Source organism: Typha angustifolia, chromosome 7 (genome assembly GCF_048772165.1).
Source record: "Typha angustifolia cultivar Huaian chromosome 7, ASM4877216v1, whole genome shotgun sequence".
NCBI classification, from domain to species: Eukaryota; Viridiplantae; Streptophyta; class Magnoliopsida; order Poales; family Typhaceae; genus Typha; species Typha angustifolia.
Window position 1 is genome coordinate 14,732,370 of NC_133245.1, and position 19,143 is coordinate 14,751,512.

A 19,143-nucleotide genomic window follows, 5' to 3' on the forward strand; every position below is an offset into this window, starting at 1 on the left:
TAAATAATTGGATCTGTCCCATAGATATCATCCTATGTCCTTCATACCACAGAAAAGCATTGGAAACCAAATTAAGTAAGTTATACCTAACTCATCATTAAATGATAGTAGGTTAATTTTATTTTTCTATTGGTGAGAGCCCAACGGATATCAGATATAAATATCTATATCTTGAGAAAGAAACTACTAAGAATGATATCCACGGTAGAGAGACTGAATCATATATTGTATATTTCGGTCATCCTTTATGTAACATGAATAATATCCATGGTTGGAGATTATGAAACCGTACAATGGATATATTTTGTATTATGGACTCCAATATTATCTTCTTCTTTTTTATTTTGTTATGTTGTCTTGAAGATGTCCACTAGATGTTGGTTAAGATCACTGTCCTATTCCTTCTTTCGACTTTTTTGCTGATTAAATGTTTTTTTTCTTGTTGACTTTTGTCCCAATGTCCTCTTCTTCAGCCCCCAGGATGGACTTCTAGCTGCACTTCCTGTAAATTCCGATCCAACTCCCAGCTTCTATCTTTGCGTTCACATCCACTTGAACCAGGAACATGGAAGCAAGCATCCATGAAACAACCCAAAAGAGGTAAATTTTCTCTCATCCACTTCCACTGGATTTAATTGGAAGTAATGAACTGCAGAAAGAATGGCTTTGAATCCAATTTCCTGTACATATCATGAGATTGTTCCTTCCAACTTGTAGGATTGCAGTAGTGACAGGGGCGAACAAAGGAATTGGATTGGAGATATGTAGGCAGCTTTCAGCCAAAGGGGTCAAGGTTTTGTTAACTGCAAGAGATGTAGAGAGGGGAACAGCAGCTGTTAAGAAGCTTCGTGAGGAAGGGGCATCAGATGTGGTGTTTCATCAGCTTGACGTAGCTGATTCTGCTAGTGTCGCTTCCTTGGCAAACTACATCCGTGCCCATTTTGGAAGGCTTGATATATTGGTGAGCAAGGCTAATGAAAAATTATGCTTCCTTTTTCAAATTAGAGGCTTGTTGATGTTTGGGAAATTCTAACTCGCTATACATTTTGCAAATGATACCCTTCTGTGTTTAATTGTACATGTTGTTGAATAGATGGTGCTCCTCTGATGTGTAGCCATGCTACTATCCTGAAACATCTTGAATTAAAAAGAATTGGATGAGGCTCTATGGTATAAAATAGTCTGATATCGCATCACATTTTAGACATCACCTAGGTGTCTGATCTGAAGATGGATGCTAACACAAAGCATGCAGATGCAAAAGAAATGTGCTAAGATGTGGATCTGGATGTCTTGATGCCAAAATTTGATAGGTGAAGGAAATCATCTATTCCTCCAGCCAGATAAAATATGAGATAATCATCATGTAACTCGGGATAGTTCTGACTGAGTTGTTATCAGTACCTCCCTAATTTTTGTCTATTGGCAAAGCTTTTGTATGTTCAGTAGCAGTTACAAGCATTTCATTTACGGGTTCATTCATTTTTTCTATGAGACTTGTGTTTCATTTACGGGTTCATTTTTTTGTGTGTTAGATGTAAGGACCCATAAGTTCATGCACATTTTATAGAAGATATCAGTTGGAGCTCTAGGCTCTCTGTCTCATGCCTTTGTTGAAGTTCTTTTTCTTTTATTTTTTTAGCATTTGGTCTGAAATTTGTTAGAGTCGGATCGTTCCATTTTATATCCATTCCTACCCATTACCAATAAATTGTTTGCCGTGGAGCCTAGAATTGAGTCATCATCTCCATGGACATGACAGTATAACGTATCTTTCTATAAGTTTCTTCAATTGATGGGAACTTCATGGCCTTCATCTTATACCTTCTGTTTAGCAAAAGCTTATATATACCATGCTTCTCAGATAAACAATGCAGCAGTTGGTGGAGTGGAATTAAAACCTGAGGCTTTAGCTCTCTTGAATCAACCGGTAACTTCACTTTCTTGGCACTCTAATAGAGTTTAACAATTTTTGTACAAGTGGTCTGACTAGTTTATGTTTTTCACACGAAGCAACAAGTTGCATTTTCAACTCTCTTTGACATGAGACTGGAGAGTCATGAGAAGGCAGAAGAATGTATCAACATCAATTACTATGGAACCAAAAGAATGTGTGAGGCGCTCATCTCTCTTCTTTGGTTATCTCAGTCGCCAAAGATTGTTATTCTCTCCTCTGAGTATGGGAGGTTGCAGGTATTAATATAGCACGATTTATTTTCTTAAAATGACTGGAAACAAATAAAACCTACATATTACATTGATTTTATATCTTTATTTATAAGATCAGATGGTTTTGATAACCCTTCTAAGACAGAATAGATTATATATTGGGGAAACAACAGTTTTGTATAGTGTTAGAATTTGATTGTCTTAGGAATTCTGTCATCACTTGATAGTCTTAGACTTTTTTTTATTTTTTAGAGCTTTTGAAATTCAAGGCCTTTTAGTTTGTTTTCGTATTTCTTCCATCTTTATACCTGCATAAGTATCTACAATGATCATTGAGTAGAATCATATTTTTCGTGATATAATTAATTCTTCTTTGATTCTAAACTTACTTAATTATCGATTTTTCAAATCTTCAGATGAGTTGCTAGAGTTTGATACAAAATATACTAGTCTTGACTCACTAACTACTTAAAAGCATATCATCAGTTCGTTCCTTCTATTTGTTTCAGCATATCCCTAATGAAAATATCAGGAAGGAAATAGCAAATATGAACAATCTAACCGAAGAGAGATTAGACGGACTGGTGGAATCCTTTCTGAATGATTTCAGAGAAGAGAAACATGAAGAGAATGGTTGGCCTGCCAGAGGATCTGCTTATACAGTCTCCAAAGTTGCTTTGTCTGCCTACACAAGAATTCTTGCAAAGAAGTATCCTACGATCTGTATTAATAATGTCGATCCTGGTTTTGTGAAGACAGACTTTAACTGGAATACTGGGATTCGGACCGTTGAAGAGGGCGCTAAAGGTCCTGTAATGTTAGCATTACTTTCAGATGATTGCCCCTCAGGTCTTTTCTATTGTCAGACCGAAGTGTCATCCTTTGAGTAACTTAATATTCTCTATCATCCAGTGTGAAGATACATATGCAGCTTGTTGTTTGAGACCTTCAAACTCATGGGTCATACTTACTTTCTTCATGAAATAAGCTTGTTTATATTGCTCAATAACATTTTGCTGAAGACAAGCAGAGTTGAATAGCACAAATAGTCAGTCAGCCAGTAATTTATTGTTTGATCCGTCTTCCCATCTGTCTTTGATTCATCCACTAGTAAAAGGATTTGTTAAATTTAGATGCAATTGCATTGAGAATGTCATTCTACTAATCTTAATGTGTGCAAAGAAGCTAACATAGCTGAATGGAATGACAGTGAAATTCTGCTCATCTCCATTGCATTGACAGTGTCATCACACTTGAAAAGATCTAGCATCTTCAATTTATTGAATTACTTCCAGTGGTAAAAGCCTAATTGTATAGGAAAAATAAATGTTTTTTTTAAATGATCTACAAAATATTATTTTTTTTATGAATTTTCCTGATTTCTCTTAGTTTTCATCTATTTCATTTATCTCTTAGTTTCCCAAAACCTTATTTGGAACCTTTGCTTCATTACATGCACAGATCAAGAACATTAAACTCCAATCAATTAAAATTATGAATGGCTACTGTGATCTGCTTCTTAATAGCTAAACATAGAGGAATTTTATTCAGAATGCATAATAAATAAAACAGAAAATATCTTTTATGATAGAATGCAAGCTTGATGAATATAGGCAAGTGAAAATAACTAGGATATTAATGAGCATATCTCACGATATAAATCTTTAGAACTCTTTTCTTAAAAACAGGAACATATCTCTTAACCCTAATTAAGCAGATGCTGCTGTTCGTAATAACAAATTATGAGCAACAAAACTTGGAAGTTCAATAATTGGATCTGTCCCATAGACTTCATCCTATGTCCTTCATACCACAGAAAAGTATTGGAAACCAGATTAGGTTATACCAAACTCATCATTAAATGATATTAGGTTTGTTTTAATTTTCTATTGGTGAAAGCCCAAAGGATATCAGATATAAATATCTATATCTTGAGAAAGAAATTAATAATGTGATGTACTGCAGGGAGTTGGAACAATAATGTAAGATGCTGATGCAGGGACGGAGGTACATTTGAACAATTAATAGCTCGCTTTGGATGAGAGAGAGACAGGAGTTCGTATTAATTTTGGAACTATTTCTGAGCTTTCCTCAAATCGTAAGTCATTTTGTTTGTAGAAGTGTAGTCAGCCAATCAATAGCCCCAACTATGTAGTAAATCTGTCTCTATACAATACATTGTAGATTAGATGTAAGAAGAGCATCGAAAGGCCTCTACATGAAGAAGACTCCATGGTTATGATCCAACGCAAATTCGATAATTATAAGCATACATATATGTATACACGTATATACATATATTGTTTTTTTTTTTCTTGAGGGATAGTCGGTTGGTATAAATTTTATTTATTGAATAAATTAATTTGATACATAAATTAGAGAGGAGATAGAACGACGACTCTTTAACTTAAAATCCTCACTTATTAGAACAGTTTGCATCCTAACAAAAAAAAAAAAAAAGTAAGATATCAAACCTTAGAGCTTATATAGAATATATAAGAAAGAAGAATCTTAAAAGATGCACGAACACATAAAGACTTAAAGTTAACATGCGGCTCTGTAATAATTTAATAGTTATAAATTTATAGCTTTATTGATTCCCAACGGTCGGAGATTAATCTCCAACATTCTACAGAGACAAATCTAAAAAATTATGAAAGGAAACAAGACAAATAGAAGTTAGTCGAACTACAAAAGATGTGTAAACCTATGGCCATATTGAATGGCACGTGATAGACAACAACAACCAATAGTAAAGAAGGCATCGATTGGGGATAGCAACAATAAGGGGAATCGACGGTTGCTAACGGCGAGGAGGGGCGAGGGGCAAAATAATTACGAGAAGTGGCTAAGGTAAGTGGACTATGATAGATGGGCAAAAATGATGACAAGAAACACGTCGGTGAGAGAATGAGGCTAGAGAACTAGGTTTAGATGATAAATTGAGGAAAAGGAGAGAGACCTAGGAGGGAGCGAGTAACAAACAAGAGGGAAGGGCAAGTAAAGGGTTAGGGAAGGGAGAGAAAAAGGAGAAAACCTCTTTCATCTCCAAGTGACTCCAGCTAGAAAATGGGAGAGGAAGATTTTACCGGCAGCAAGAAAAAAACCTCTAATTTAGGTGGAGAGATCTTACACTAAATCCTAGTAGAACTAAGACTGACTTATAAAGAAAATAAAAAAGAAATAAGTGTGGTGTTCTATACACACATACATATACAGAATACAATTTTAAACACAAGTATACGACCTATTCCATAATTTTTCTTTGTTCCTGCATATACAAGCATGCATTAAGAACTTTTCATGTCTTTTTCCTAAATAACATGATCGGAATTGTATGTGGGTGGGATCACAGCATTTGGAGTTTAATCAATTGGTTCCCTCCTCTTTCAGTACAGCTTACGATTCTTATGGGTACCTGTCACTCGACTTAATTTGACTCCTATCATATGCACCATGTCAATTTTAGAGAGAGAGAGAGAGTGAGAGAATAACGGGCATTTGTGATTTGCGTGTATATGGACTTTGCCCGTCGTAGTTTATTATCTTTAAAAAATTGGCTCTACCATTAGATCAACATACATACATACATACATACACACGCAAAACTAGTTATCGTTTAGATCGTAAACAATGTTCGAGCACATTACATAAAAAACAATACAAAATTCTCTAAAATTAGAAGCAAACAGACCATGTGCTTCCCAACAACAGCTCTACAGTGGTCCTGACTCCTGACTCCTGCGAGAGAGAGAGAGAGAGAGAGAGAAAAGTTAAAAAGGAGGCGAGCATTTAATGACCTTTTGACGCTTTAAATGCTTGCTTGCTTTTCTCTCTCTCTCTCTCTCTCTCTCTCTGTCGATCGTTTTCTCCCTTCTGACACCTAAACGCGGCTGAGGTTGAGATGGAGGTGCGACTGTGGACTGTGCTGCGGATCACTTGATGACGTCCATCGTTTATTTGGAGACGAGCGAAGTGACCGAGCCGGAGCCGTGGCGTGGCATTGCACTGCTTCTCGTCTCGTCTCGTCTCGTCTCCTTTCTCTTTTAGATGTCCTTGCAAGTTACAACAAGGAAGTGCATGCACATTCACAACATTTAATGCTACATGCCTTTGTCTCACGAGCTCTTCCGACTAGTAAGGCATGCCCACATGATGAACTCTGCCCCACACGCGCGTATAACTTTGTGGATCATTAATTTATTTTAACCCTGGAGGTAAATAATAATACTACTCGTTTTGACCTATGTAGTTTAAATTTTACGTGAACTAGCTATAATTTATTTAGATAAATAGCTAGTATGGTGCGATAGATATATGGTATAGTAATTAAATACTAAGGGTGTTTGTTTTATGAGTAGGTTAAAAGGAGAGACCGTTCAACTGTCCAATCTATTATTTAATATTTTTTGTACTATAAATGAATTGACATTTTGTCCGAACTAAATTTAATGTAACAGTCTTTTAAATAATAATAATAATAATTCATAATAATAGGGGTTTCGGATGATTTCTTTTCTTTTAATCATCGTCGAGAAGCAGATCACACCCAAAATAGGAGGAGGAAAATAGGGGATTGAGACTGGTGCTCGGTGAACGTCCACATTTCGATCTGTGCTCCGTACGAGCAATAAGAATATTTCTTTGATCTATAAAGTTTAAGAAAAATAGGACAAATTTGTGCAGAGTATCATCATCCAACACAGCCGTATATATGTACGTACTGCCATTAATTATTTGGAGGTCTCTTTACTAATTGGGAGCCCAGAAAGAGACTTTACCCAGCCGTACTTCGGCCGCCACGTTTATTAAGCTGTTCCTTTTACAAAAGCCTAACACCACCACCACCACCCTTTCAGCAAGAGAAGAGAACGTTGGATTATTATTATATAATAAAACCTATTACGATCATAGTTTGCAAAGAAACTTGACCATGATCTGCATGCGCGCGAAGCATTAAAAGTTGTGAAGCCTTTGGTTCATGCATGCATGAATGAAGTTATTCACGTACGTAGAACAAGGATTGCCAGTCAAATCCACAAGCGATCGATGCCAAAAAATTAGAAGCATGTGATAGCTAGTAAAAATTAATTAAAGTAGATCGATCTGATGAACAACTTGTAACTCACAGTAGCTACCTACAAGATAACAAGATCGATCGATCGATCGCTGTCTCTTAGAAAACAAAACCTCTTCACATCCACACCGTTTAAGGTACAATAATATATAATACCACAAAAAAGGGACCAAAATACAGGAAGGGGGTAAATTAGTCATTTAAAAGCTGTGTCCAGCGAGGCCTCCGCTAGATCACCACCAAAGAGCGATGAGAAGCTCCCAAGGTTACTATGGAACAACGCAAGCTCATCGCCGGCGAAGTCCAAGAACAACCGGTACGTCTCATCGACCTCGTTCGACCCCGAGGAATCATCTCCTCCCGCCACCTCCGCCGCCCGCCGCCCTTCTCCGACTCCCACGCCGCTCTCCGCCTCCTCCTTCACCGCCGACGGCAGCTTCGTCGAAGACGAAGTCAGCGACGACTGGATTTGCTTCCGGAACGCGTCCCCGACTTCCGAGTTCCAGATCCGGAGGAAAAAGTCCTCACTTTTAGAACAGGACGCATCGTCCTCGCCGTCCGCGGTAGCCAAAGAGGAGGTGGAGGCACCACCGGCGGCGGCGGAAGCGGAAAAGAGGATCGACTCGCGGGAGAGGCGCGCCTCGGCCTCCAGCCTGGCGTTCTCCCACTGAGCCATGTGGCGCGTGGCGGGGAAGGTGGAAGGTGACGTGGAGCGCGAGGGGGAGGAAGGCGTATAGGTGTCCGGGTCGATCCCCATCTTTAGCAGCCGCTTCTTGAGGTGGGTGTTCCAGTAGTTCTTGATCTCGTTATCCGTCCGCCCCGGAAGCTGGGCCGCGATCGTGGACCACCTAATTCAATTCGATTCGATTCGATTCGGATTCGATTCGGTATAATTGGAGCGCAATGAAAGAAACTAATAATGACTCATGGGACAGTCCCGGAAGAAATAAAACAAAGAAAAGGTACCACGGCATTAAGTGCACTATGGCCCTCGCAGAGAGAAATAATTACTTGTTACCGACGATGCCGTGGAGCTGAACGATGGATTTTTGCTCCTCCGGCGTGAAAGGGCCACGTTTGATGTCGGGGCGTAAGTAATTGGTCCACCTTAAGCGACAGCTCTTACCGCATCGAAGCAGACCTGGCATTTACGCACCCAAATACCCCAAAGAATACCAAAAGAAAAAAATAAAATTAAATTTAAGAATGAGATAATATTCTTATTATATATATGGTCGTACTCGGTCAATGAGCTTCCTATTCTAAGGTAACGTTGTGAGGGAGTAATTGCGAGTATACGTGCATATAGGACGACGGAAGGACTGGGTTATTAAATTCAACTTTTATGCGGCCTCCGCATAAAATTCCAATGTGACTCCGTCGAAGTAAAAGAGACGAAGTTTTGGATGACGAAGGATGGGCGATATTATAATAAAGAGGAAAACCTGCGAGCTTGGGAAGAGACCGCCAGCTCCCATGGCCGTTGGATTTGATGTAGTCGACGAGGATCTTGTCTTCTTCCGGCGTCCACGGGCCTTTCTTCAACCCTAGCTTGTCACAGCAAGGAGCTCTCCCCATTATTACCAGCTCCTCCGGACCTCCTCCTCCTCCTCCTCCCAAAAACGTGAGGAAGAAGAAGAGAGTAAGAGAGCAGTAGAAGAGGGGGAGGAAAAAAAAAAGTGGCTCAAGGCCCGAGGAAAATTTATAAACGAGGCGGATCACGAAGCTTTAAATGCATGGATATCACCTGCTGCAAGCAATCAGAAAGACAAAAAAGAAAATACATAAAAATAATAGATAGAAAGTAGAGCTCTCATTAAATGATACAGAACAAGTACATTCAGAAGACTTGGGGAAAAGATTGAAGAGATGTATATCCTCACGTAAATGGAGAGAAGAGATGGGAACGAAGTTAATGGCTTCGGTCCTACGGACGCAGCTCAGAAATCAGAGACGGGGGTGAGTAAATGCGGATTTCTCAGAGGCTTCTCTGCAGTTCCTTCACCACTGATTGAACCGGACGGGGTCTAGGGTTAGGGTTTAGAGGTCAATTTCGCTTTTAAGGTTGTTGAGAGAAAGAGAGAGAGAGAGAGAGACTAAAACTACTACTACTACTACTACTACTACTACTACTACTACTACTACTATCACCACCACTACTACTACTAGGGGTTGGCAATCTTACCTTCAAATCTCTGCTAATGGAGGGGCGAGCTGCTTTGGCTGCGACGACTTAAATGCGGAGGGAGGTGGAGGAAGATTTAGTAGGGATATATGAGAAGGGTATTGGGAAGTGGGCTAAGAGAGGGGAGTTGCTTGTTGTTCTACCGTTTGACAATATATGAATCGGAAATTAAGGCGTCCAACACAAGTGTCCAGCAGGCGTCAAATGCTTCTTCCTGGACGCGATCATCAGAGGACATAATTACGACAATGCCATCCGTGTCTTCAAGCGTGCTGCCAAATGTATCCTCCACGTGCCGCCCAAAAGGTTCCAGATCAAGAACAATTACATCAATGTCAAAGTAATAAATAGTATTCTTTAGTTACAAGAGCTATAAGCTAGTTGGGAAAAGAGTAGAAAAACATGGTAAAACAACATACAGCAAGCAGGCTTCAAGCTCTATCCTATTTACCCGCTCTGAAATCCCCCTATGCGCTGCAACCGATGCCATTATGATTAATTTCGATGGGAACACACTGAGGCAATGGGTACTAGTAATGGAGGACGCCTGGACGTGTTGAAGGAACCCCAAGCATTTTATACATACCACATATATCGCCTGATCTAATTTTAAAGTTCCATAATGACATTCTATCTGCAGAACAAGAGCCACATGAAGAATAGCCCACTCCCTGTTAATAATAACACCATCGAGAACAAATAGCTCATTTGTTGCCTCGAATCGAAACTTCATTTTGATCGATAAACTACACCGTTATGGCAGTATGACATTAATAATCTATATCCTAGCTTCGCCAAATTCATCAAATATCCATTAGAGGCTACCGATGACTAAAAGGTGTTATCTGCCACACCAAACAAAGCAAAATGTTTGGCCAATAATGAAAGCATACAGTTGTTCACGTATCTTTGATCAGGTTGCAATATCTGAATTCATGAAGAAAATACATTGACACTACAAATACTAATGCCAAGTTGCACTCACCCAACACACAATCCTGGAGGTCGTCAGAGTAAGCAGCTCCTATAGTGCTATACAGTACATTAAAGAGAATAATGAAACTTCAAAGCAATTTAAAGCCTTAACAATAACTTTGTCAGGCATACAAAAAACGTCTCCAGTTAGAAATACCGACAACCTACAAGTGATAAGAACATGATAGTTGCTAGTCAACCACAGCGGTGTCAGCATAAAGGATCCACTACATGAACTGATATCAATATCATCCGGATGAATGCCCCATCAGACGCTAGCTCAGGAATTGAGGCAAGGCAACAGAACCCTGGATACACAGAAGGACAACATCAACGAAAAATCTGTCAGAGAAGGAAACGGAAATAGAAAAAAGAATGCAAATAAACTGGGGCACAATTCATGAGCGTAAGTTGATAGCATACGCATGTAAGATATACATACACACATCAAGAAACAAAGAGATGTGTTTCACAAAAACAAAGAAAGTTTTTTTCAGTTATTTCATGGAGCTTCACCATGTAAACTATTCCTGTTATTCTAATGTAATCCCCTTTGATTTATGCAAAGCCCTCATGTCTCTTCACCATTGACAATTATATTCTTGGACAAAATCAAGTTATATAATAACAAATGAAAGACACAAAGAAATGTTTGATGGGAAAAAAAGGGATTTCGGTTAAGTAGGCAAAAATATATTTAATATACTTTACTACCTTGAATTTATCTACCAAAATTTGGAGCATGTGGGCAACGATTATAGGTTCTTATATTATTATTCAGCTAGATTACAAATAAATTTAGTTCTGATTTAAATATGTATATGGTTACAAACTTCTTAAAAGAAATAAAGGAAATACATCTGATCAAGAAACAAAATCACAATGGATTTGGTGCCATCATTGGTTTACTATCCAATCTTGACTTAAACAGACTGATATAAGTTTATCATATAGAACATGGATATGCTTAGTCTATTTTCATCCCTAACTCCACCAGTGATGCGAGAAACCTTAGCAGCAACATACCAGGCATTATACAATTATGATTGAGCAGTAAGTTAGCCATGTGACATCATAACCTCCTACAAGGAACTAAGTTTATATCCAAGCATTATATGTTGGAAAAAAAAAACTCAACATATGATAAACTATAAGGATGAGTAGAGAAATTTATTACTTGATAAGCTGATATTTACAAAGGTGGCCTTCTAAATGTCCACCAACAAAGAGGACGCTGATTTATCTCACACATCATCTGCAGTATATAGTCTGGTCTATCTGTGGAGGTATCTGTTTTATTTCAGTCCCAAGTTCTTGCTCGATTCTATACCTGTCGTTGAACAAATATATCAGTATAAAGGAAAACAATCAGTAAAATAGAGTAACCGTGCATATTCGTGATTCAATGAGTCATACAAGTTGAAGCGGTCCTCATATGTGATCAAATTCACTGCTAAACCAAGGTGGCCAAATCTCCCAGAACGACCAACCTAAAAAATTATATGTTGACTTATTAGGAAATAAAGTAAATAGAAACCAAGCTGGGCAAAACATAACACACTGCCAAATTTAGGAGTTTGTTACCAGATCAAGTGAACCAATTTGATGATAGTTCAATCTAGAAACAGTGCAAAAGGACCGGCAAAGTCTAAGCAAGCTGACTCATATTTCCATATTAAACTGTCCTTTTCTTCATGCTTGGAAATTATACACTACTAGTTCAACTAACTAATCAGCTTTGTTTTTTCCTTTATTCACCTAGCTATAAAAGCTACTCTATAAGCAAATAATATTAATTGACATGTAACAACAGACGGTAAGAGTTTCTAACAACAGCATGCTCAAGGGTAAACAACATCATACCCTGTGGAGATACGTTTCAGCGTTCTTCGGAAAATCAAAATTGATAACAACATTAACAGCCTGGATATCTATCCCCCTCGTAAAGAGATCTGCAAATAAAGAAAATTACAAAAATGTCACAAAATAAAAATAACTCAATTATCATCCACAATGATTATCAGCCTACAGCTACTATCAAGTTAACCATGAATGATATAGCAATAACAAGACGCAATCCACTGAAATAAGTAGCCATATTCAAATAATATAATTCTTAAAATAACCCAAAATCTTTCTCTAAAGAAACTATGGTATTACATCTTGCAAAAAGTGTGTAAAAGAGAAAATTTTGACCCAGGCCCACTAAAGAGAGGAGCCTAGTATCAGGTGGAACTAAATCATCTGCACTAGATGACAATATTTTGCCTGCATTAAGTTTTAAAAGACTGAGCAGTGGACAGGCAGATAAGGGACCAAATAGTGCTTAAGCGCTAGGCAGATGCCCAGAATTCAAGACGGTTAATAAATAAATAAAGAATTAAAGGAAATAATAATTAGAGAATAAGTTAAAATTAATAACTACAATCTAAATAATATATTAGTGCATTCTTGTTCAGAAATAAACTATTACAATCCACTAATTTATCAACATATACAATGAATTTGCTTTTCAGGTTCAATTTACATACTAAAGTATGATACGATATGCTAAGGCAATTAGCTAGATGGGACCTAAGCAGAGACTAGTTATATTCTATCTAAGACAGAAGGCTAAGGCAGGAGTTTTTTAAAACAATGGCTTGCACATTACAAAATATCAGTAAGATCTTCTGTAATCAGGACAGGTGGACGAACTTAAATCCTCCACAGAAAAAACAAATTAACAATATATGAACTATCACCATTTTCATAGGTGTGAGCTCTTATAAAAACAAGCAATTCTTTAGGTCTCGTATAAGATAACAACGACCAAGCATTTAGTGCCAATGATTTTGGTCATATAGGATATTAATATATTAGGGCCTCTATGGGAAAAACAAAGAGCAAAATGAAAAAAGATCAGAACACTGTATAACTGTGGCAATCTGTACTGTGATGAAGTTTGATAACAAATCATGTTGCAAACAGATCAGAGCAAATACACAGAAAACCTAAAAGGAGAATATCACAAAAAAGATCTTTCAACTGTGTTCACCAAATTGGAGACCAAAAACATTGTTGTAGCTATGAGTGAATGAAAAGATAATTAGGTTCAGCAAATAAGTGAATGACAATGTAAAAATTCTAAATAATTTTGCCCAGAGTTAAGACTGTTGCACCATCCAAGGAAACAAATAAAGATTAGGAAATTACATAAGTCCTATCTGGAAGAGACTTCTTGACTCAAAATCAAGATCATTCATATTTGCTGGCTTGCTTATCTCTCATAGGAAATGGAGATCATCTACTATCACAAAGTTGCATATTGAGTTTGACAAGTTTTTCAGCAGATTAATAATCTCAATCACATGGTTATGTCAAACAATATGTAATTAAGATACCCTGGAAGGCTGGAACAACTAAATAAGACAACACATACATTCTGAAGGAATTAGAAACAGTAACAAGCATATTCTCCTAAAAATGTGAACTTATAGATGGTAAGAAACAAAATATTACAGGTGCTTCAAGTAAAATTTACCGAAAGAATGGTATAATACCTGTGCAAACAAGGTTCCTGCATGCACCATTACGAAAATCATGGAAAACTCTATTCCGATGATCTTGCAACATTTTAGCATGAATATAGAAGCAAGAATAACCAAGCTCGGTGATTTTCTTTGCCAATAGTTCTACCCGGTTGACAGAGTTGCAAAATATGATCGACTGGTTGATTTGAAGCTGTCAAAACAAACAGCAAATTCATTATCTCAAATTATTGATGAAACACACAAAGCAAGAAGAGGCAATTAGGTTAAACCTTTGAGAAAAGAGTGTTGAGGCAATGAACTTTCTGCCTTTCTTCTACAAAAGCATAGTATTGTGTAATTCCTTTCAGTGTAAGCTCATCCATAAGATTAATTATATAAGGTTTTGGTAAATATTTGTCTTTGAAATCCTTCACAGTTACAGGGAAGGTTGCTGAAAACAGTAAAATCTGTCGATTAGCAGGAAGGAAACGAATCAGCTGCTCTATAGAAGGTTGGAACTCCGGAGATAGAAGCTTGTCTGCCTGTAAGAGCAAAGGCAGAACATTCAACTTGAAGCTACAAGTGAATTCAGAATACATGAAAACATTTCTAAAATTGCTGCTGCCAATTCAATCTTTTTATCAGGTTCGATACTTGCTGAAAACTGGATTTAGTGCAATACTAAGTGTCGAAGAATTAACTAACAGTAAGTAAACATCACGAAAGGAACATAATGTTTAAATCTATGCAAGACAATGAATAAAACTGGACACTATGTAGCTGAATGCTTGTTACCATTACAAGCCAACAATGAAAGCCTTTTGATGGCCAATGAAAAACATGCCATCTTAACCCAAAAAAAAACAATCCTTGACAACTATGGAACCCTAACAAATTTCATAAATACTAAGTATACTTCACCAACAAGTGTATGTAAGACTATAATCTAACATGTTTTACTTGGTTCTTGTTGATAAAGTACAATGACTTGAGATAGAAGCACCGGTACAAAAGTTTCTGGCACTGCAATTTGATTTTTTATCAGAGATGTATGTATATCACTTTGCCATTTGCCTTGACTTAGAAGAGAGAGAGAGAGAGAGAGAGAGAGAGTGCACAAAAGCACAAGATCAGAACTAGTAAAATTCTAACAAATTGAGAAGTAGCACTGGTTAAAAAGCATGCATTGAAGGGCTTTTCCTCACACATGATGGGATGAGATCCCAAATGAGAGCATAATTGATGTATTCACAAGCCATGATTAAAAACTATAACAATATCCATAACAAATAAACACATTAACTTCCTCATAATGCAAAAACTCTTTAGCCCTAAGATACCTCGTCCATAATGAGCATTGCACAATCCTTCAGGACACAAACACCTTTCTTAGAAAGATCAATTATTCGACCAGGTGTTCCAACAAGCAAATGGACAGGTTGATACAAACGCATAATATCATCTTTTAGGCTGGTTCCTCCGGTGGTCGCCATAACTTGGATATTCAAGTGTTTCCCAAGCTCTTTACAAACTTGTGATGTTTGCAGCGCTAATTCCCTTGTAGGAACCAATATAACAACTGAACACAAGAAATCCAATAAGTAAATATGAAAAGTTGTTTGAACTCTATCACAAAACTATTTACATCAAACAAATATTTGGTCTAGAACAACTAATTTGCAACAAACATGAATATCAATAAGGCCTCATTTACTTTAGGAATAAGATCAATTCTAAAATAGATATTCATCTTTGTTATTTCTAAAATGAATTTTTTTTTCAAGAATAGTTATTCTTATGTTCACTTGTATTCTGGAATAAATGTATAATAATTGTCTTCGATGTGATATAAAGTGAAGAAAAAAAGTGTTTGATTTTTTATGAAATTACCATAAATGCCCTTTGATTTGATAAAAGAAATAGATAGTAGGTAAATTAGTAATTATGTTGGTATGTGATATAAAATCTAATTTTGAAGAACAATATTAATATTCTAAAATGTGGTTATTATGAATTCTAGTTGTTATTCTGGAACTAAAAGTTGTATACTGGAATAAGAAAAAAAAGTTATTCCTAAAGTAAACGGAGGCTAAAAGAATGTGTTACATACTAAAAGCAAGATTAATGTATCCACAAAGCCTACTCATGTGTGTTTCATATCTTCTCATCTAGTGGAAAAGAATATCATGTATAAAGAACAAAACCAAAACGAAATCCTTGGACACGCGTTCATGTTCTATGCTCCTAAAGAAAAAAATATATATGTATAGATATATATACGAGTAAATGATACAAGCAAGACATCAAGATAGCCTCTTCTATTTGCTGAAGTTGATCAATATTTCATATGATTGCATAAGTTTAGGAGGAGAAAGAGACCTTGAATGGCATTTTTATCCTGATCAATCTTCTCCAGTGCAGGAATGCAAAATGCAGCTGTCTTTCCTGTCCCATTTTTTGCTCTTGCGAGAATGTCACTGCCAGTTAGTGCAATGGGAATGCTCTCTTCTTGAATAGGAGAAGGTCTTTCAAATCCCTTCTCATATATACCCATAAGTAGCTCACGCTTCAGAAAATAGTCTTCAAATTCATTCCCTTTAGTTGCAGTAACATCCTGGACATAACATATCAAAATTTATACAACTGAGACTTTTTCAAACAAATATTTCTGCAATAAAAAGTGAATGTCTGCAGGTGGAACCACATCATTCTGACAGCATTGTTGTTTCAAATTTGTGGAACAAAGTTACAAAGATAAGGTAGCTGCACGACGAGCCTGATGGTTTTAAGAGTCAAGAACATAACTATGAAATGAAGATCTACAATGCTAAATGAATCAAATTTAGAACCGTAATATGGACGAGGATTCACACAGATAACACAACAGTATATTAAATAAAGCTGAGCAATAGATTTAACTTTTAAGAGGAAAATATTCTTGTTAAACACTGAATATACCTCAGTTTAACTTATTACAGAATTCAAGTCAAAAATAGAATATTGCTACTTAGCGACTGTTGGTGTCACATTGTGATTTTTGTTATTAAGATACTAGACAATTAGTTATTGCTTTGAAAAGGAAAAGCATTGATGTAAATAGTTGATGAGTGGGCAAGCTACCGATCCAAGTCCTACATGCATACAAGGCAATTGTTCTTGAAAGATAAAACATATCTACCATCGGAATTAGGAAAGAATCCTCATCAATCACTAAAGACTGTTGAAGTTAACATGAGTCGCCTGAAGTTGGGTACTTATGTAGTTCAAAAATTAATCACCTGCCCACCATAGGAATGTAACAGAACCATAGGCAATTGTTACCTTCATCTAGAGCAGGATGAGCCAAACTGCCTTCTTTAGTATAAACGAAAGAAATAAGGATGCCTCTAAATATAGTCTAAATATATAATCAAACAAACTAATAGTGACAAATTTTCACAGGCCAATTATATTCTTTAACACGGCAAATCCAAGTACTGAACCTAGCCGCACTAGTCTTTTCTCTGGTTTGAACTGGATAAACCCAGTTCTCTTTCAGTCTTTCATTTAGGTAGCTAGGTGAGGGGCCTATGTTAAAAATTTAGGACTATCATTCAAATGTTTGACATAATAGTGAACATGCAAATTTTACCTCAGTCCTGTAACGTGTATCTGGAGGTGGTATCTTTAATTGTGCCTTCCAATCTTGTGAACTGCAACAATCAGGAAAAAATGGAAAACAACGTGTCAAAAGTGTTGATATGCATCTAACGGTTCTAACCTAAAAGGATATAGCTTAACACCACTTCATTGAATCATACAGAGTCCAATTTATATACAACACATGAACTCTGACAATTGTGCAGTGCTTTAAACCAAGTAGGAATGTTGGCATAAGTTTGAACATACCAAGAGACAGATCAAAGGCCAAGACACTTATTGTGAGGAAAGGTTCAACAGATAACTCCATGTTACAACAAGAGTGCATAGTATCATATAATTAGATCATAAAGTACATGTCAGAAGCAATTATTACAATTGTGTCTTACAGCAAACTTAATTTTCAAATGCCCCTTCTTTCCTTCAATGTTACTTTTGTTGCCACCTTTTAATTTCTCCCTTCCTTTTGCTTTTGTTTGGCATGTCAAACAATTGAGTTCTTCTGCGAAGATGTACAATCGTTTCATTTCTGTATGTTTCCAACTCCCAAAGAGAGATATTTTCAGCTACAATTACTCAGAGCAACAACTAGCTCTACTGAATTAGGTCACTTTACTATGTATAACGACAAAACTCCGATCTAAATAACATAAATGATCGTGAAGGAGAAAAGAAGCACAACACATCATTACAGTATAGCAATTTGCAAAATAAGCACTATCTAAAAATAACAATACTTTTCACTTCTACTGCTTACCTTGAATCAATGCTGTTAGGCTGAATTGATGTTACCGCCTTGCTGGTGGAGGAATCACTTCCCATCTGATTCCTTCTCAGCCACTGCTGCTGTTGCTGCTGTTGGAACTGCTGTTGCTGCTGCTGGAACTGCTGGAACTGCTGTTGCTGCTGCTGCCCCGGCAGTGGATTCCGCTGCACATACTGGTGCTGTTGCTGAGGGCTTCTCCCATAATAATTAGGGTTTCCATCCATGCTCCCCCCACGGCCATCGCCGATCCCGGGGGGATACCTACCTCGAGGATTCATACCTCAAGCACCTTTCTCCCCGATGATATACCAAACCCGATCGGAGGGAAAGACAAAGAATCTCCTAAAAATCTAAAAACAAAGCAAGAAATCAAGAAGCCCTAACAGAATCCTACGGTTTCTTCTTCTAAAAATCGACGGCAAAGGGGGAACGGATCGTAGCGAGATCTATCAGGGAAGGATTCCATCGCTTCCACGTCGATCGGAGGAACCCTCGGGCATTAATCCGCAGAACAAAGGCAAAGATTTGAAGGTAATAACACCGATCGAGGCATCAGAGCCTGGCATCTCTTCGATGGCGGAGAGCTCTTCGGGAGAAGTAACGTATTCATTTGCTTCCACTTTAGGGCAGGCGGGCATCGAACATATCACTGTTTGTGAGGTGGGCCCAGGGGAGATATGAAAGGACGAAAATGCCCTTGTACAGATCGCGAGTTATTGGTATCGTAATCGTGGCAGTGGTGGTCGATTTGGACGGACGAGATGAGGTTGGTAATAAATGGACGGACAGCAGTATTGGCTCACCAGAAAAATATAATAAT

At 37.4% G+C, this 19,143-nt stretch overlaps 3 protein-coding genes across 8 annotated transcripts; 1 reads left to right on the top strand and 2 right to left on the bottom strand.

Moving 5' to 3' along the window:
- The first annotated feature begins 286 nt into the window (after positions 1 to 286).
- LOC140763923 ((+)-neomenthol dehydrogenase-like) lies at positions 287 to 3,259 on the top strand. Its single transcript, XM_073102304.1, has 5 exons — positions 287 to 600; positions 718 to 961; positions 1,865 to 1,930; positions 2,014 to 2,193; positions 2,679 to 3,259. The coding sequence occupies exons 1-5, from the start codon at positions 566 to 568 to the stop codon at positions 3,057 to 3,059; spliced, it is 906 nt and encodes a 301-aa protein (XP_072958405.1). The 5' UTR covers positions 287 to 565; the 3' UTR covers positions 3,060 to 3,259.
- A 3,987-nt stretch (positions 3,260 to 7,246) lies between these two features.
- On the bottom strand, positions 7,247 to 9,718 carry LOC140763217 (transcription factor MYB17-like). Of its 6 annotated transcripts, none has more exons than XM_073101306.1 (5): positions 9,432 to 9,718; positions 9,130 to 9,253; positions 8,692 to 8,993; positions 8,258 to 8,387; positions 7,247 to 8,094 (listed from the first exon to the last, which is right to left on the bottom strand). In XM_073101306.1, the coding sequence occupies exons 3-5, from the start codon at positions 8,822 to 8,824 to the stop codon at positions 7,443 to 7,445; spliced, it is 915 nt and encodes a 304-aa protein (XP_072957407.1). In that variant the 5' UTR covers positions 8,825 to 8,993; positions 9,130 to 9,253; positions 9,432 to 9,718; the 3' UTR covers positions 7,247 to 7,442. The 6 variants fall into 6 exon arrangements, with proteins under 6 accessions (XP_072957407.1, XP_072957406.1, XP_072957405.1 ...); XM_073101305.1 differs by having other exon boundaries at positions 8,692 to 8,996; XM_073101304.1 differs by having other exon boundaries at positions 9,130 to 9,273.
- Positions 9,719 to 10,341: 623 nt separating this feature from the next.
- Positions 10,342 to 18,934, bottom strand: LOC140762927 (DEAD-box ATP-dependent RNA helicase 8-like). The gene is made up of 10 exons (XM_073100914.1): positions 18,315 to 18,934; positions 17,550 to 17,610; positions 16,298 to 16,532; positions 15,259 to 15,497; positions 14,209 to 14,460; positions 13,949 to 14,129; positions 12,270 to 12,358; positions 11,823 to 11,896; positions 11,584 to 11,736; positions 10,342 to 10,714 (listed from the first exon to the last, which is right to left on the bottom strand). Exons 1-9 carry the CDS (start codon positions 18,599 to 18,601, stop codon positions 11,658 to 11,660), a joined length of 1,497 nt encoding a protein of 498 aa, XP_072957015.1. The 5' UTR covers positions 18,602 to 18,934; the 3' UTR covers positions 10,342 to 10,714; positions 11,584 to 11,657.
- Between the last annotated feature and the right edge of the window lie 209 nt (positions 18,935 to 19,143).